At 28.9% G+C, this 15,509-nt stretch overlaps 1 protein-coding gene across 5 annotated transcripts; it reads right to left on the bottom strand.

The window, feature by feature from the left end:
* Positions 1-1,582: 1,582 nt before the first annotated feature.
* LOC105145959 (uncharacterized) lies at positions 1,583-13,904 on the bottom strand. Of its 5 annotated transcripts, none has more exons than XM_011055887.2 (5): positions 13,399-13,901; positions 12,363-12,493; positions 10,564-11,297; positions 10,120-10,346; positions 1,583-3,770 (listed from the first exon to the last, which is right to left on the bottom strand). In XM_011055887.2, coding segments are annotated over exons 2-5 (1,056 nt in total). In that variant the 5' UTR covers positions 12,456-12,493; positions 13,399-13,901; the 3' UTR covers positions 1,583-3,768. The 5 variants fall into 5 exon arrangements, with proteins under 5 accessions (XP_011054189.1, XP_011054190.1, XP_087260588.1 ...); XM_011055888.2 differs by having other exon boundaries at positions 10,151-10,346; XM_087404462.1 differs by lacking the exon at positions 1,583-3,770 and having other exon boundaries at positions 7,893-10,346; positions 13,399-13,613; positions 13,779-13,901.
* Between the last annotated feature and the right edge of the window lie 1,605 nt (positions 13,905-15,509).

Below are 15,509 nucleotides of genomic sequence, written 5' to 3'. Positions count from 1 at the left end.
ATTTATTATGTAGTAATAACACAAATAAGCGAAAAATATTTCTGAATTTATCTCCTTACTTCGATATTTTTAACTTTTACAATGACGATGCATGTCATAAATCTCATGATCTCATACTAACTATCTTTATTACATTGTCACAGGATCAAACGTTTTTCATGAATACACACAGAAATATCCAAATTGAATTGAGAATACGCTTCCTGACGAAAATGAATGTCGATTACCTTGATGTGTGAGTTGCACATTGGCGGCTTTGTGACCGAACAATCCTTTCGACAAACATGAAGAAAAGTGCCGTGCAAATTTACAGATATCGCTTTTCTGAATTTTCCAAAGGTCTTTTGTAATGTTCCGTCAGGAGATCCGATGACTTGGAAAGCACTGTCTTTTTTCAATAAATCAGAACAAACCCATAAATTGTAATATTTCGCTACAGTTTAGGTAACAGTTAACAGTACTATCAGAATTTTATTGATTATAATAGAAAAGAAAAATAATTACTTATAACTCATATTTTTGTACGAAAAACGATCTTCAAGTCTAGAAATGAAATTCAGAACATTAATTCTCTTCAGTTCAAAAAATTCTTTTTGATCAGCTTCTATAAATTAAATAAATACCTGCGAAAGTACATTAAAATTGAATACTAAGTAAAAACAAATTAAGAGATGTCCTCCAAACCTATATTTCGGAGTCTATTTTCACGACTATAGCAAACTGTCTATGGTGAATTACGTAATTCGTCACGCAACGACCCTAACGTCGCTCATAATCTTCTGATTCAAATCCCATGTGTACGCGTACCTCGATGCTTAGACGAAAAGGACCATAGCGAATTAAAAAGCCAAACTTTTTCGAGGATGTCTGACATCTTGCTAGTCGTTATTCTAAACTTAACAAAGCGTTGCTAAATGCCATTATGCATTCTAGAATCCGCGAATCAACAGTCAGATCTGACAATTTTTTCGAATTTATAAAGAAATAATAAAATTATAAATAAACCAGAAATAATCAGTATTTTTATTTGACAAAATTAAGTTTTAAAAACAATATCTTGTAAATATACACCCTTCTAATAATTAACTTGCAATCTCATAAAAATTTTTGTTTATACTATAATAAAGATTACGACTTTAATTTAATTCTTAGAGTTCTTATATAGTATAGAGTATCTTATAGATTATTTTTTTAATTAAAAAATATTTCACAATTTTTTTCGTTTAAAATCTTTTTCTTGAAATAGCTTTATTCATGTAATGGTAATAAATTAAAAAAACTATAAATTCAAATTTTTAAATAAGACAAAAAATTATAACATTTACAGATCAATAATAAACTGTTATTTTTTGTATTTTGAATAATTATCACTAATAATTATGACATTATTTTTTACATTATCACTAATATTAAGAAATAGAATGTATAATATATATATATATATATATATATATATATATATATAAAATCATATATATATAATCATGGTAAATATTCTCTTCGATTGCAATGCTTATAATTATTTGACAGAAATATTGAAATTTATAATCTATAAAGTTTTATTTCTTATATTTTCAATCAATTATATTTTCAAGTGTTTTATTAACACTTTAAATTTAAATAAACTTATAAAAAAATAGATAGATTTTTTAATATTTCACATTTACGTAAAAGAAATGTTATTAGTTTAAAAAAATCTGTCCATATATTTATGTATTAGGTGTTGGAATTAATTCGTAGCGTTTTACAAGTGATGGGAAGTACTTTCATTAATGTATTTTTTAATGCTCATGTGAAATAAATAACATTCTTTCATTTAAAAACGCTACGAATTAATTCCAACACCTAATATATATATATATATATATATATATATATATATGTATATGTGTGTGTGTGTGTGTGTGTGTGTGTTCAAATAATATTAAATAGCTACGATTACATACCTAATTGTAGACTTTAAATCTAAGAAATATGTAAATATATACAGAACATTTTTAATGAAAGAAGTTCGTACATTATATACATAATTTGAAAACTTTTACACTTAATTTACCTGCCAATTTTTTTCTAAGCTGCTAATTTTCGATTCCTGATCTAGATCGAATAATTAAAACGAAAATATATGTATGACATATATGTATAAAAATGTATATATGTATAATTCATCACTGATGATAAAAAAAGGATAGATTTTTTGTAATATTTTAAGGCGAAAAGTCTAATATAAAAATATCAAAGTTATAATAGTTTTCAATTAGGAAGAGTTTAAAAATTACAAATAACGAAGCCAGAACTTCGCGCGCTTAGGGATGACAGGATGATCAGTGTGAAGATGTTAAGTTAAAATTTAAAAAATATTTGTATTGTCAAAGACATAAAGTTCGAGAAACCTTCATCATTTCTAATGTTACGGATTGACGATTACGATTGACAGTTACCCGATTCTACTTCAATCACGATGTAACGAGTCCATCATAATTGGCTGAAATAGAACTGTCAATAATCGTAATCGTCAACCTGTAGTCTGATATTCCCCTAAGTGCGAAATTTTAGCTATTCATAATTTTTAAACTCTTCCCATTTGAAAATCATAGCCTTGACATTTAGTATTATGAGGATTTTACAATGAGCTGATAGTCGGTAATCAGAAGTCTTAACCAGTTTTACCTTAATCGTACAAGTTGGCTATTTGCCAACTTAACCGATTAAGGCTTTAAAATATTTATCGTTAATAATGGGACATCCTTTGTAATTTTCTATTTTTATTTATAGTTACAAAATAGTGATAAAAATATAAGTTCTCTAAATTCTATATAATTCTATAGAAACTAACTTATTATTAATCATGTCACAAACTATTTTCATTTCACAAAATTCCTTTTGTCGATCCAGAATAACGAATGTTCATTTATGTTGATGTACGAACTTCTCTGACATTTTTCATTTGCCAGTTAATATGAGATTGAGTAAATTGAAACATAAAATCTAATATAACTAATTAGAAATTTAATACTAATATACTAACCTATTATATTCATATAATTAATAAGAAAAAAATTGAAGAATGTTTTATTCATATGCACGGAATAAAATAATTGAGTATATATATCCAATTTATGGATCAAATCTACACAATAATATACAAGAGATGAAAATTCGCACTTGTTCCACCTTCCAATTCTTATTCTCTTCGCACGGATCGACAGTAATCGGATTACATCCGTGCTCAACTTAAGCGAAAGTCAAGAGCTTACAACGGGATTACACGAGCCACGCCCCGTGACTGCGAAACGAATTCTCCGCGATACAAAACGATCGAAACTGTCTTCTCGAGCGATAGAGAAACAGGACGGCGAAATGCCGCCGTGTATGTCCGTAGCGGCGCGCATCGATTCGAGCTCCCCTTTTCCACGAGTAAATTTGACGTTGGCCAAATAAACACATTGAGGCCGGCTACGTTTGAAGTGGTCCCCGTTGACAGTGGGCGACCCGTGAATGTCGGCGCGATTGTTCCGCAGCGGGTTGCCGTCGTCGGCACCTTTTGGGCCCCAGGCACTGGGGGCGGGTTTCTCTTCTCCCAGGTGTCCCTTACGCGCTGCCGATGACTTCTGGACATTCCTTTCGTTTGTAAAAATCAAGTTCATTCTGCGCACGTTTCACGAGAGCATCCGCGGCATCTCAAAGGATGCTATCGCCATTCGTTCATTTTATTCGCGGTCGTTTCAGTCCTCTTTATAGTCCTAAACCTCTATCACTCGCACTTGATCCTGTGAAAAATAGGCGAATAATTCAACACACAATCGCTAATGCGAATAATTAGAAATCGCTTTTGAAATATTTTGAATAATTTTTACTGTTTTAGAAAAGAATGAATTCGTTCTATCAAAGAAAAAGGTTGAAAGAATGCTATATTAGAATAAAAAGAAATAATCTAAAATGTCTGATTTCAATTTTTATATTAAAAAAAGATGATTCATTTGATGTAACTGTTTATTTGATTAAATTATTTTAGTTGTATTTTCTTTACTTCTTTCGTTGGAGAATGTATATATTTAAGTTAAATATAATATATTCATCGAAAGAAATAAAGATGAACTAAATTAATTAATCGAATAGTTTTTTTCTCATTCAGTATAATCTCTGATCGCGTATTCTCATGAATTAAATTTCATGGAATAATTTTTGCGTCTCTCTACTTATACAACACTTATACATACACACCGCATGCATACTTAAGTCCCACAATAGGTGTAGCAAGTTTTAAGCCAATTAAGAAATAAATCACAATCAAATATGAAAAGAATATTTGACTATGATTGACCAATTTCTTAAGGCTTAATTTATTTTCAGGATTTAAGTCGGTGCAGCAATGCTGAGTATCGTCTGTTTTATCACTCGAATGCGATTATTTTCAATGCGCTATTGCCTTTTACAGATTTAAAAATTTTCTTCTATAATTAAAAGCTAAACAATAACGAAACCGAACGATTTTAAAAACGAAAGAAAAAATAGAAAATGACAGTTTTGTTATTGACTTCTTGAATCGACTTAAGACATTTACTTTTCATAAAACTTTTACATTTAATTGTACGTATAATAGGCTTTTTATAATAAAGGACTAAGTACAAACGTCAAAGACGATCGTAACTGAGTCGTGGAACATAAGTCGTAAGTGTAGGTTGACTAAAATATTGTGCATTTATTATTAGCGTATTCGACTCGAGCGGATTTGCACCAACCTAGTAGTCAGTCAAACAATAGTAGAACATTATTATAAATGAGAGCAACTCCGCTCGGGTAGAAAACACTATATGATTCACGTTTCACGACTCAATTACGACTTGGATCTTTGTACTGAAGCCTCGAGGACTTGGTGGTATTCGTGTGAGCAAATGCGTGTCATGTGGCTGCGATGTTGTGAGAGTATTGAAGCCTTGAACTATTGCATAAGCTTTAAAATCTTAAATTGTAAAAAATTTACGAATTACGATTAAATGTAACGAAAGAGTAACCATGAAAGAGTAACCTAGTTGAAATATTGTTCCACAGATTACATGATTTCATATGATTTCATCTGATTACAAATAATCTTTTTTACTTTGAAGTCATTTAGTAAAAAATATACGATTTTATTTAATATTATACAATGATTTCTCATGGTTATATATGTAATTATCGGATTATATATAGAGATTTTATATGAATTTTATAATGATTTCGAAGACTCTGTTCCACGATTACATTAAGTGGTTATTTCCTCGAAATGTAAGAAAAATAATCAATTATGATTGATCAATTTCTTACAGCTTAAGATTTAAAGCTTAAGCAGGGATGGCAAATACGTGTTTCTTGTTACTTTTATCGTTACTTTATTATAATAACGATTTGGTAATGACGTTACGAATTTTTTTATGACCGTAATATCAGAGTTACAAAAGTCCCTTGTTACTGAAAAACTCCTTATATTTATAACAAATTATTTTTATTAATTACTCATAGTGAATAAAGTAACGCAATCATGTACAAGTAACGAATTACTTTTTTCGATAAATAATATAATCGTAATGATGACGATGATGCCTACCCAATGAGAAATGATAATGGAATCGACATCGAATCGATGTCGATTCGATGTCGAAATTATCAAATCGACGTTGATTCGACATAGATTTCATTGTCATTTCTCACTGAGTAGGGCCTTCTAAAGTCGTCCTGTTTTACCACGATTACATTTTAGGAGAAATCTCCAAATTGGTTTCACGGATTATAAAATTTTTTTTTACAGAATTAAAGAATACATAAAAAGAAATCACCCGGAAAACACGATTTCACGGGAAGATAGGGAAAAAAAATTTTTAATTTTTCTGGCACATATTACTGTCACTCAAGGTAATTTGCTTGTTATAGAAGTTTTACAGCTCGTAGATTGAAAATAAGGGTGAACTGGGATTCAGAGTAATTAAATGAACAATAATAATAAATTTGTGGAATTAAAATTCAAAGTGTAAAAAAATATTTCTTCTAAAACGAAGTTATATGCTTTGATAGAACTTACTTTTTCCCTCTTTTACAGATTCGAAAATTAAAAAAAAATATGCATTAATACGTATCTGTAAAGTGAAGTTTATACCGAGAACGACAAAAAATTTTTCTTAAGATTTCAATTTTAAAATTTTTTGTCGTTCTCAAAATAAATTCCAGCTCACAGACATATATTAATGTATACTTTAATATACTGGAAAAAGATTTTCGATTCTGTAAAAGAGGAAAAAAGTAATTGTTATATAACAATTATAATTAGTCGGTAATGCAGACGGCTTTAGAATCGTCATTATTATTATTATTATTATTATTATTATTGTAAAATGTAATAGAAAAAGTAACGACGTTACTATACTTGCCATTTCTGAACTTACAATTAGACTTATTGAAAGCCGATAAAATAAGTTTGATTCCATGTAAGAGTGCGTGCGCGCGCGCGCGCGTGTGTGTGGTGTATCATATAAAAAAAACAATACTATGCTTTTTATATTCATCATATAAAAAAAGAGAAATCTAGTCAAGAAATTCAAGTATAACAGTAATATGTGCATATGCAATACAAGTAAATATCTAGGCCGGTCCGTTCTTATTTCAAGATTGTCTTAAGTAATATCTTAAGATACTAATACGGTCATCTGATTGATTCATAACATCTTAAGATTTATTTATTTAAAACAGTCTTAAATACAAGAATCGACTATGAATACCGGCTATAGAATCTCTACAGTTATTTTAATACGTAAATTATATAAATTATTCACAAGATAATTTTTGTATAAACAATAACTACGTTCAGCAGAACGGTTATTTTGCAACTGTTAGAAGTTTTTTCGCGCTGATTGGATTATACTTTTAGATCTAAAAGAATGGATCTATCTCAGCAGACAATCATAAAACGGTTGCAAAACAGTTGTGTTTTGCTGAAATCTATTAAAATATACTTATCAAATGAAGTTAACTGTATTTGTTATAGTTAATTTCATGTTATAAATACATTCCAATTATTTGTGTAAGAATTATCTTATGGTCTTTTGAATACATTTTTTACGCATTAACAACCGTGAAGGCTCATGTAGGAATTTTACTAAATTTATTCTTGGAATCACTATTAATTTAATTTATGCATTTGTATGCATTGGTCTAGTGTGTATTGATATGTGTTGACTATTGATGTTCATAAATCATAATGTACATTGTTGTAAATCGTGTGTGCTTAATCGATAAAACAGTGACTTTGTTGAAATTTGGTCGTCATCAGACTTAAGATTTATAATATTATAAATCTTAAAGCAATTTTTATAAATATATTAAGAATTTTAAGCAATTTTTTTTATAATATTACAAATTAAAATTTTGATATGATATTTTCTTACTTTTATATTATTTACTTTTACTATTCTCTCTCTCTCTCTCTCTCTCTCTCTCTCTCTCTCTCTCTCTCACTCTCTCAAAAATTCAAGAAAATTGCTTTTGTGCATCAAGAAAAATTGAAATGATTGAAGAGAAGGAACTTAACAAACTTAGCCAGAAATGTCTAGAACAATATTGAATTATTTTTTAAAGCTTTAAACAATTGGTAACTGTAAAGAAATATGTAATTATAGCATATGAAAAATTAGCAAAATAATTTTCAAGTAATAAAAATTCTTCATATGATATTTTTAACAATTATATATAAAAAATATTAATAAATGCAGATATATATATATATATATCTGCATTTATTAATATTTTTTATATATAATTGTTAAAAATATCATATATATATATATGTATATATATATATATATATATATATATATATATATACATAAGTAAAGTAATATAGAGAAGATAAAAAACGAGAATTTAATTTAAAACAAAAATTTAAAAACTTCATTCAATTAATTTCAATTACATCAAAATATAGGACGTAACGTGTCATTTACAAATCACTTTGTTAAGTTCATCAATACGAGTCGCGATGTAGATAGTACTGAACATCATTGTGCAGTCTTATTAATGTCTGTACATAGACTGTGTTCTGTATTCTTTTTGTAATTGTCTAAGTCATTACCTAAGTATCTTAAACATCATCTTCTTAAGTAATATACAATATCTATAAAGTATCTATTAATACAGTATCTATTAACAAAGAGCTAAAAACACATATGAGCATTTTTTAACGCTTTGCAGTGCTACTTGTTCTATATATTTTTAAGACTTAAGTTACAAGACAGTTATTGTGTGTTACTAAAGAGAAAATACTTAGGTCACGAGAGATTGTGTCTTAAAGTCATAAGTTAACTATTTTGCTAAGATCATTACGGCCTCTTAAGTTCGGATCTATAGGTGTTTTAAGCCTTAAGAAACTCAATTATAGCTGAATGCGAGAAAAATAATCGATTGTGATTCGTTCATTTTTTATGGCTTAACGTTTAAAAATCTATTATAGATCTGAGATGAAGTAAAGTTGTAGACCTAGATCTAGGTAATGGCTTATTGTGGGAAAATTTCATTTAGCGTTTGCAATGTTCATGGAATTATATCATCTTGTTGTTTATTAAGATTTTTTTGTTATGCGAGTATCGAAAATCTATACATAACGAGAATAATAGATTTTCAGTATTTGCAGTGAATAATAGAACACAGCCTAAATGTTAAACAAAGATAAATAATACTCACGAAAAGTATTTGGCGCTTACCAAATAAAACACATTCTTAGTAGTAAACATAAAACATAAAACTAGTTACATTTGTAAAATCGTATTATATTATAAAAATGGTGATTGCGCCCAAACTGCTCATAAGGAGCTTTGCGGCATTTATTTATGTCGATTCCATGTCAGCACTGTCAGCAGTCATGCAATTCGCATTTAAAAAAGACATTTAATACAAAAAAACGATGCGCATAAACTAATGACAGGATCATAAAGATGAAGTGACTGCAAAATTTTTTATGAGCAGTTTTGAGTGGAGCAATCACTACTTTTATAATACAATTGTATATAAAGTGCATATTATTATTCCAATGCTCCATGTTTACTAAATAACGAGACTGCACAATGATGTTTGCCGAATCCTAACCAAAACAATCTGTCAATACTGCAGAAAAAATTTCTCGTTTCTTTGACTCACTCTGTATAGTTCATTTATTGAATAGGATAATACACACGTACACTAAGTGTGTTCTCCAGTTTATTCTATATAAATGTACATATAATATACACACATTAAAAAATATTAATATACTTAAAAATTGTAAATAAAATATGTGTAATCGTCTGATACATATACTTGAAATTGAAATTACTTGAAATATGAATACTTTCTATATCCTTTTTCTAATGGCATAATTAAACCATATTTTAAATTTATAATTATGTGAAAAAAATAAAGTAAGTTTTACCAAGAAAATTTACTTGCTGCATGTAAGATATAATCTATATAAAATAAAATTTCTGAAAATTTTCTTATACATGTTAATTATATTCTAAAATTAGCAATGGCTACGTTTAGCAGAGAAAACAGCTTTGTAACTGTTATAAAATTCTTCAATATGACTGATTTATACATTTAGATTTGTAAGGAAGGCAAGAATCATTCGTATTAAAGATTTTATAACAATTGAAAAGTTGATGCAACAAATGTTGTATAATAATAAAAATTTTTTGTCATGAAAAAAATAACACACAAGTATAAATTATGAATTTACAATAAAACTAAAACGATTTTATTCGTATATTTTATTTAATATTTAAAAAGCAAACATTAAGTGTGTACTTTTCCATAACATATTACATTACTACTAAAGTTCGATGTATCACACACAAGTTACACAAATTGATAATAGTGTTTCGCATATGAGAATCTCTCTCTTAACGTTTACAAAAAATATCTATGATAAAGTTTATTTTTAATGTGTGTCAAATGTGAAGCTGTATTACTCTACCACTTTAGTATGAGTCTTCAAATGATTGTTCAAAGAAATTTTATTGATAAAGGCTTTTGAGCAAATTGGACAGACATGCGCGCGCTCCAAGTGCTGTTTTAAATGCTCAGTGAATATCGTGTTGTTCTTAAAGAGCTTCTTACATATGTTACATTTAAGATCTTCCTCGGGTACCTCTAAGTGAGTCCTTGTGTGCAAATCAACTTCCTTAACGTTGTCAAACTCTTTAGAGCACACTCGACAACTGAACTTCACCGCCTGAAGAATGCCTATTTGACTTCCGGTTAAAGGATTTGGTACAGGTATCATCTTCTCGCTTTTAATGTTACATGTAATGCTTTCTTTTTTTCCATTAGAGCATGTGTGATTCCTGTAATATTAGTAGCATTAAAAGAAAATGTATAAAAAAATACACATTTAATATATTAATATTTTATAAAATATAATTGTTATTTATGTAATATATTACTTCTTAAATTAACGACTATACTATAATTACGCTGTATAAATATAATTATAATACGATAATATTTACAGCAAAATTCTCTTAAAGAATAATTATTCTTTTTATAAAAATATAAGTTTACCTGTAAGCTTGATCGCTTGTGAAATTAATATTGCAGTTTGTACATGAATAATCAGTTTGTTTAGGAAGTATCGTAGTTATAGGAGAAGTAACTTGAATAACAGTGTTCTGTAGATTTATTTTAGCGTGTTCTTGCAGGTAATGCTGCTTAATATTATTTTTCTGATCAAATACTTTACGACACAGGTGACACTTGTATGGATGTCTCGAATTGGTATTAATATGCAATTTTGAATGCTTGTCAATCATCATTTGAGAGCTACATTCAATCAGACAGATATCACAAGTAAAATGTATTTTGTTGATGTGTACACATAATGATTGCAGATCAGAAAAAGACATAGAACATTTAGCACAAGGGTAGCTCTTGGATAGTGGTTTCATTTCAAAAAAATATTTATCACATACTTCGCATTGAAATGCTATTTTTGATTGATATATACATTTTTTTAATTTGCAGGTACCCTTAACACAAGGTTCTTTAACTGATTCTCTTTTCATTTTGCTTTTTATTGTCTCTGTGTCTTTCGTGTCATTATTAAATGTTACTAGAGGCAGTATCTTTTTACATTTTGGAGCTGGTTTACTTCGTATTTTATCTATCTGTATTATCAAACGATATGTCTTTACATTCGCCTGAGAATTTTGTATTACAGAAGTCAATATGGAAGAACCATTCATAGATCCATAATTCTTTGACGTGTCTGTTTTATTTCTGCTAAACAAATCTTCAATCTGCAATGTAACATAGGAATGTATATCAATCATTTATTAACATTTTGAAAATATATTAATTAAATGAAGGACTACTCGGAAAAACATTCCAATCATCATTTTTATAGATATTTTAATAGAAAAGTCATGCTTGTAACTTGTAACATGCAATATGATACAATGTAATGATCAAAATCCATATATTAAACAGAGAATTATGACAGAAGTTAACACCATATATAATACAGAGAATACCATATATAATACAGAGAATTATGGACAGAAGTTAACAATTAGTGAAAGAACGTTGCTTCTAAGTATGAAAACATAGCTACTTAGTACATCGTGCACTTGATACTGATTAGTAACTTTTTATTCAATGTTCTTAATTTCGGCGATACGTTAAAACATATACATGATGTGTATTTAATTAATCATTATAATATATATAGTACCAATTTAATACATTATTATTTAAATACATTGTTGAAATTTAAATAATTTAATAGAAAATTACTAGTTAGTATGTGTATCAAGTGCACAATACAAATTAGACCAGTGGACAAATAGTATAATTTTGTTCGTGTCTATCGGATTAAACATTTAAATAAAGATAAAAAATAAAAAATTAGTTTTGATAAATAGAAAAAGCACAAAAAGACTGAAAAATAATAAAATAAAATACATTGACTATAAAAACAATCCAGTTTCCTGCTACAACATTTCCAAGTTAGGTAAGCAGATAAACATTACATCTAAATCACGAAGTATATTTAAGGTATTGTAAGGAGAAAGATTAGGAGACCTTAAGCTTGAATATACATTTTTATATAATACATTCATATTGGAAAAACATTGCATGTATGTCATATATAATTTTTCCTCTGTCTCAAATTTTAAATAAACAAAATTTTATTTTTATTACATTTTAATAAAATAATAAGTCTTCTATTTAATTAAAAATCATAAAGAATTTAACTTTTAAAAAATTACCACTGGAAAATTTAATGATTTTTTTTGTAAAATTTTAAAAATGTTGAATACAATATTTTTCCAGGGAGTTTTTCAAATAAAAAATAAGCTTACATTATTCTGCATGGATGGACTCTGTGGTGGTGTCATTGAAACATGCGAATGTTCATCTAACTTTCTCCGTTTAGCTGATACTTTCGCTGACATTGTCTGCGATATATTCTTTGCTTGTTCTTTTGAAAATTCTATAGAGAGATACATATTTCTTTTTATTACGATATCATAAAATAATTCATAAAAACTTTATTAGATACATAAGAATAAAAAAAGATATGAACAAAATTTCTATAGGCTCTAATAAAGTAAATAAAAATAAAAAGCCTTTGAGAATCAATGTTGGATGTTGTCACAATTAATAAAATGTTTCGATCCTTAGGATACTCTTCAGCAATTATATTAATAATATAATAAAAATTGATTACAATACATGCAATTTGAATCATTAAATTCTGTTTAAAATTACTAAAATTATTTGTTTGTCATTATGTCAACTGTGAATAAAATATTTGAATAAATAGTCAATTCACATCCGTATATGTCCATTAATGTCCATTATATCTTATTTTAAAATATAATGGCAGTTTAAAGATGGACATATTATGCGATGTTAACAGCAAGCTTATCATGGATTTAATAAAAAGATATAACTTTAAAATAATAAGATCTTAATGAAGAGACGTTATTACTATAGTTCAGTTATTACTATAGTTAGGTTTGTGTTTCAAGAATAAAAAATCAATTTGGCACAAAATTGACAATATAAATAAATGACATATGTAATATATAACTTCACATCGAATTATTTAAGTACTTAAGATCCAGTTTGATCATTTAATAAAACATTTATTCTCTACTGGTTGTGCACTTCAGTAAAAAATCACAATGTATGTTTGTAGATATATTTTTATTTTTAACTATATATAGCATTAATTGAAAAATTAATATGGAATAATTGACAATGCAATAAGTGAAATTATAAACAAAAATGATTACTTTTTTTGGACAAATTGGCACAAATGTGCAAACAATAATACTTATCAATATTTTCGCATAGAGATGTATATTCATGGCAAGGTTTATTCTGTCTTACCAAACAATAGGATCAGCTTTAGATTTCAAATTTTTGGAAGCGGTGAACTAAACTTTCTCAAAGTGAAACTTGCAAATATGTAAAAGTTCCTTGCTGCTGAATGCTATACCACAGTTGCGAAACCATTTATTCTTCCTTCTAATATCCAGCAAGACTTAAGAGACTGAGTGATCACCAGACGTTGATTGTTATGGTAGAAGAACTCACAAATTGTCCTTAGAAAAGGAAAAAAATTCTGGTCGGCTTGCAATCTACCTTTGTGTTCTGAGTGGAGAGACAACTATTGACCATACAAGTTATCATTATAATATAATGAAGGTATCAAAAGACACTATTATCTCATAATCACTACTGATGTATGTACAAATAACACTTATAACCTTAAAATGAAATTCGAGTCTCGACCGATCTCGACGTAATTGACGCGCAAAAACGTAGCAAATAAGCGTGCGCGTTCCAAAATGATTCTGTCAACTCGGAGCTCGGAGCTAGGAATATCTTTTAGGCTACATTTTCATGCTGACGCTCGACGCTCGATTCGAGCGTCAAAACAAGTCACATGATCAAAATTGACGAATACCAAGCATCAATTTTGACACGTGACCTGTTTTGACGCTGAAAATGAGCGTCGAGCGTCAGCGCCGTCATGCACACTGAACGCGGAAACACACTTGCCGCGCGGCAAAATGTGATGCGGTAGCCAATAAACTTACAGCTCCTAATGTGCTCATTGGTTACTACGTCTCATTTTGCCGCGCGGCAAGCGTTTCTACGTCCAGGGTGCAGGAGTCATCAGCATGAAAAAGCAACCTTAAGCAACCTTAAGATTTTCACCTGACGCTACGACGCTCATTAGGAAAAATATCAAATTAACTTAAAAATGTATATTTGTATAAAAAAATATTATGTAATTATATATCTACGAAAATATTATGAGAAAGCTGAAAGAAAAATTTATGTATAATACATATATTCCAAAAATTAAGTTTAAAATACAATAAATAAAAAGAAATCTTTCTTGCGGTTTTCTATGTTACTTTTGTTCACTTTGTCACTTTATCACTTTTTCACAAAAATTAGACCATGAATCTCTCGAGATTTCTCACACAACATTTCACAAAATAGACAATACACGTAATACTTCCCTCTAAATTTCTACTCTGAATTCCATGTATGCTTGAAAGACAAATGTTTAAGTGGAATATTGAAACGCTTACTTAAATAGAGAGAGAAAGAGAGAGAGAGCAATAAAAAAAGAAGGAAAAGAGACGAGGTAACTTACTTATTTCACGCATGCGCACTCCATTTTGGCCAACATAAAATCAGGAAAGTTGCGCTATTGTATGTACTGTTGCGGAAATTATCGCATTAACCAATAATTCTATGTTCTTAACTCAGCAAACGAGAATGGATTGAAATAAATTGAAATGGACACTGAATGAGTTCGTCTACTATCAGCCAAGGAAACACGCTACACTATCTGAGTGTTGCACTGGTGGATGATAGTGCAGTCAAGAGAAAACTCTATAAAAATACTATTAGCTTTTTCTGTACATTGTGAATACTGTTCAATTCAAAATTTTGAATAGGAAATGCAGTTTTTCAATCCAATTGCATCTAATTGAATCCAATTGGATCCAATTAAATCCAAAAAAAAATATTCGCTATTTAAAATACGCATTCGGATAGAAAAAAATTTCAATCTATTTTAATCCATTCTTGTTTGCTAGGAAGTCGGCCTCACTATGCAAAACTTCTAGAAATGATGTAATATTATTTCCGCCACGCGGCAAAAGTTGGATTGAGTTCGACTTTTGTCGCGCGATGGAAATTATATATTTATTACTTCCTAGCAAGCAAGATATTAGCTGCGTTCCGTTTCACACATGATGCTCATGATGCATCATTTATCTTTGTTTAACATTCGATGAATAACAAGGATAAATAATGTAACATGCGTGAAACAGAACGCAGCCATTGATTGGCTATCGCGCCAACTTCAAACGTTACCGCCAGTTGCCACGTTCTGTGCAGGAGCCATAATAGCAATACCGGCATGATCTACCGGACGGCAGGCGGCAGGGCCGACAGGCAGATAAACATAGGTAGTT

This window comes from Acromyrmex echinatior, chromosome 1 (genome assembly GCF_024713525.1).
Source record: "Acromyrmex echinatior isolate Ae372 chromosome 1, ASM2471352v2, whole genome shotgun sequence".
NCBI classification, from domain to species: domain Eukaryota; kingdom Metazoa; phylum Arthropoda; class Insecta; order Hymenoptera; family Formicidae; genus Acromyrmex; species Acromyrmex echinatior.
The sequence above is the reverse complement of the archived record's forward strand: the minus strand, read 5'-3'. Positions and strand labels throughout refer to the sequence as shown.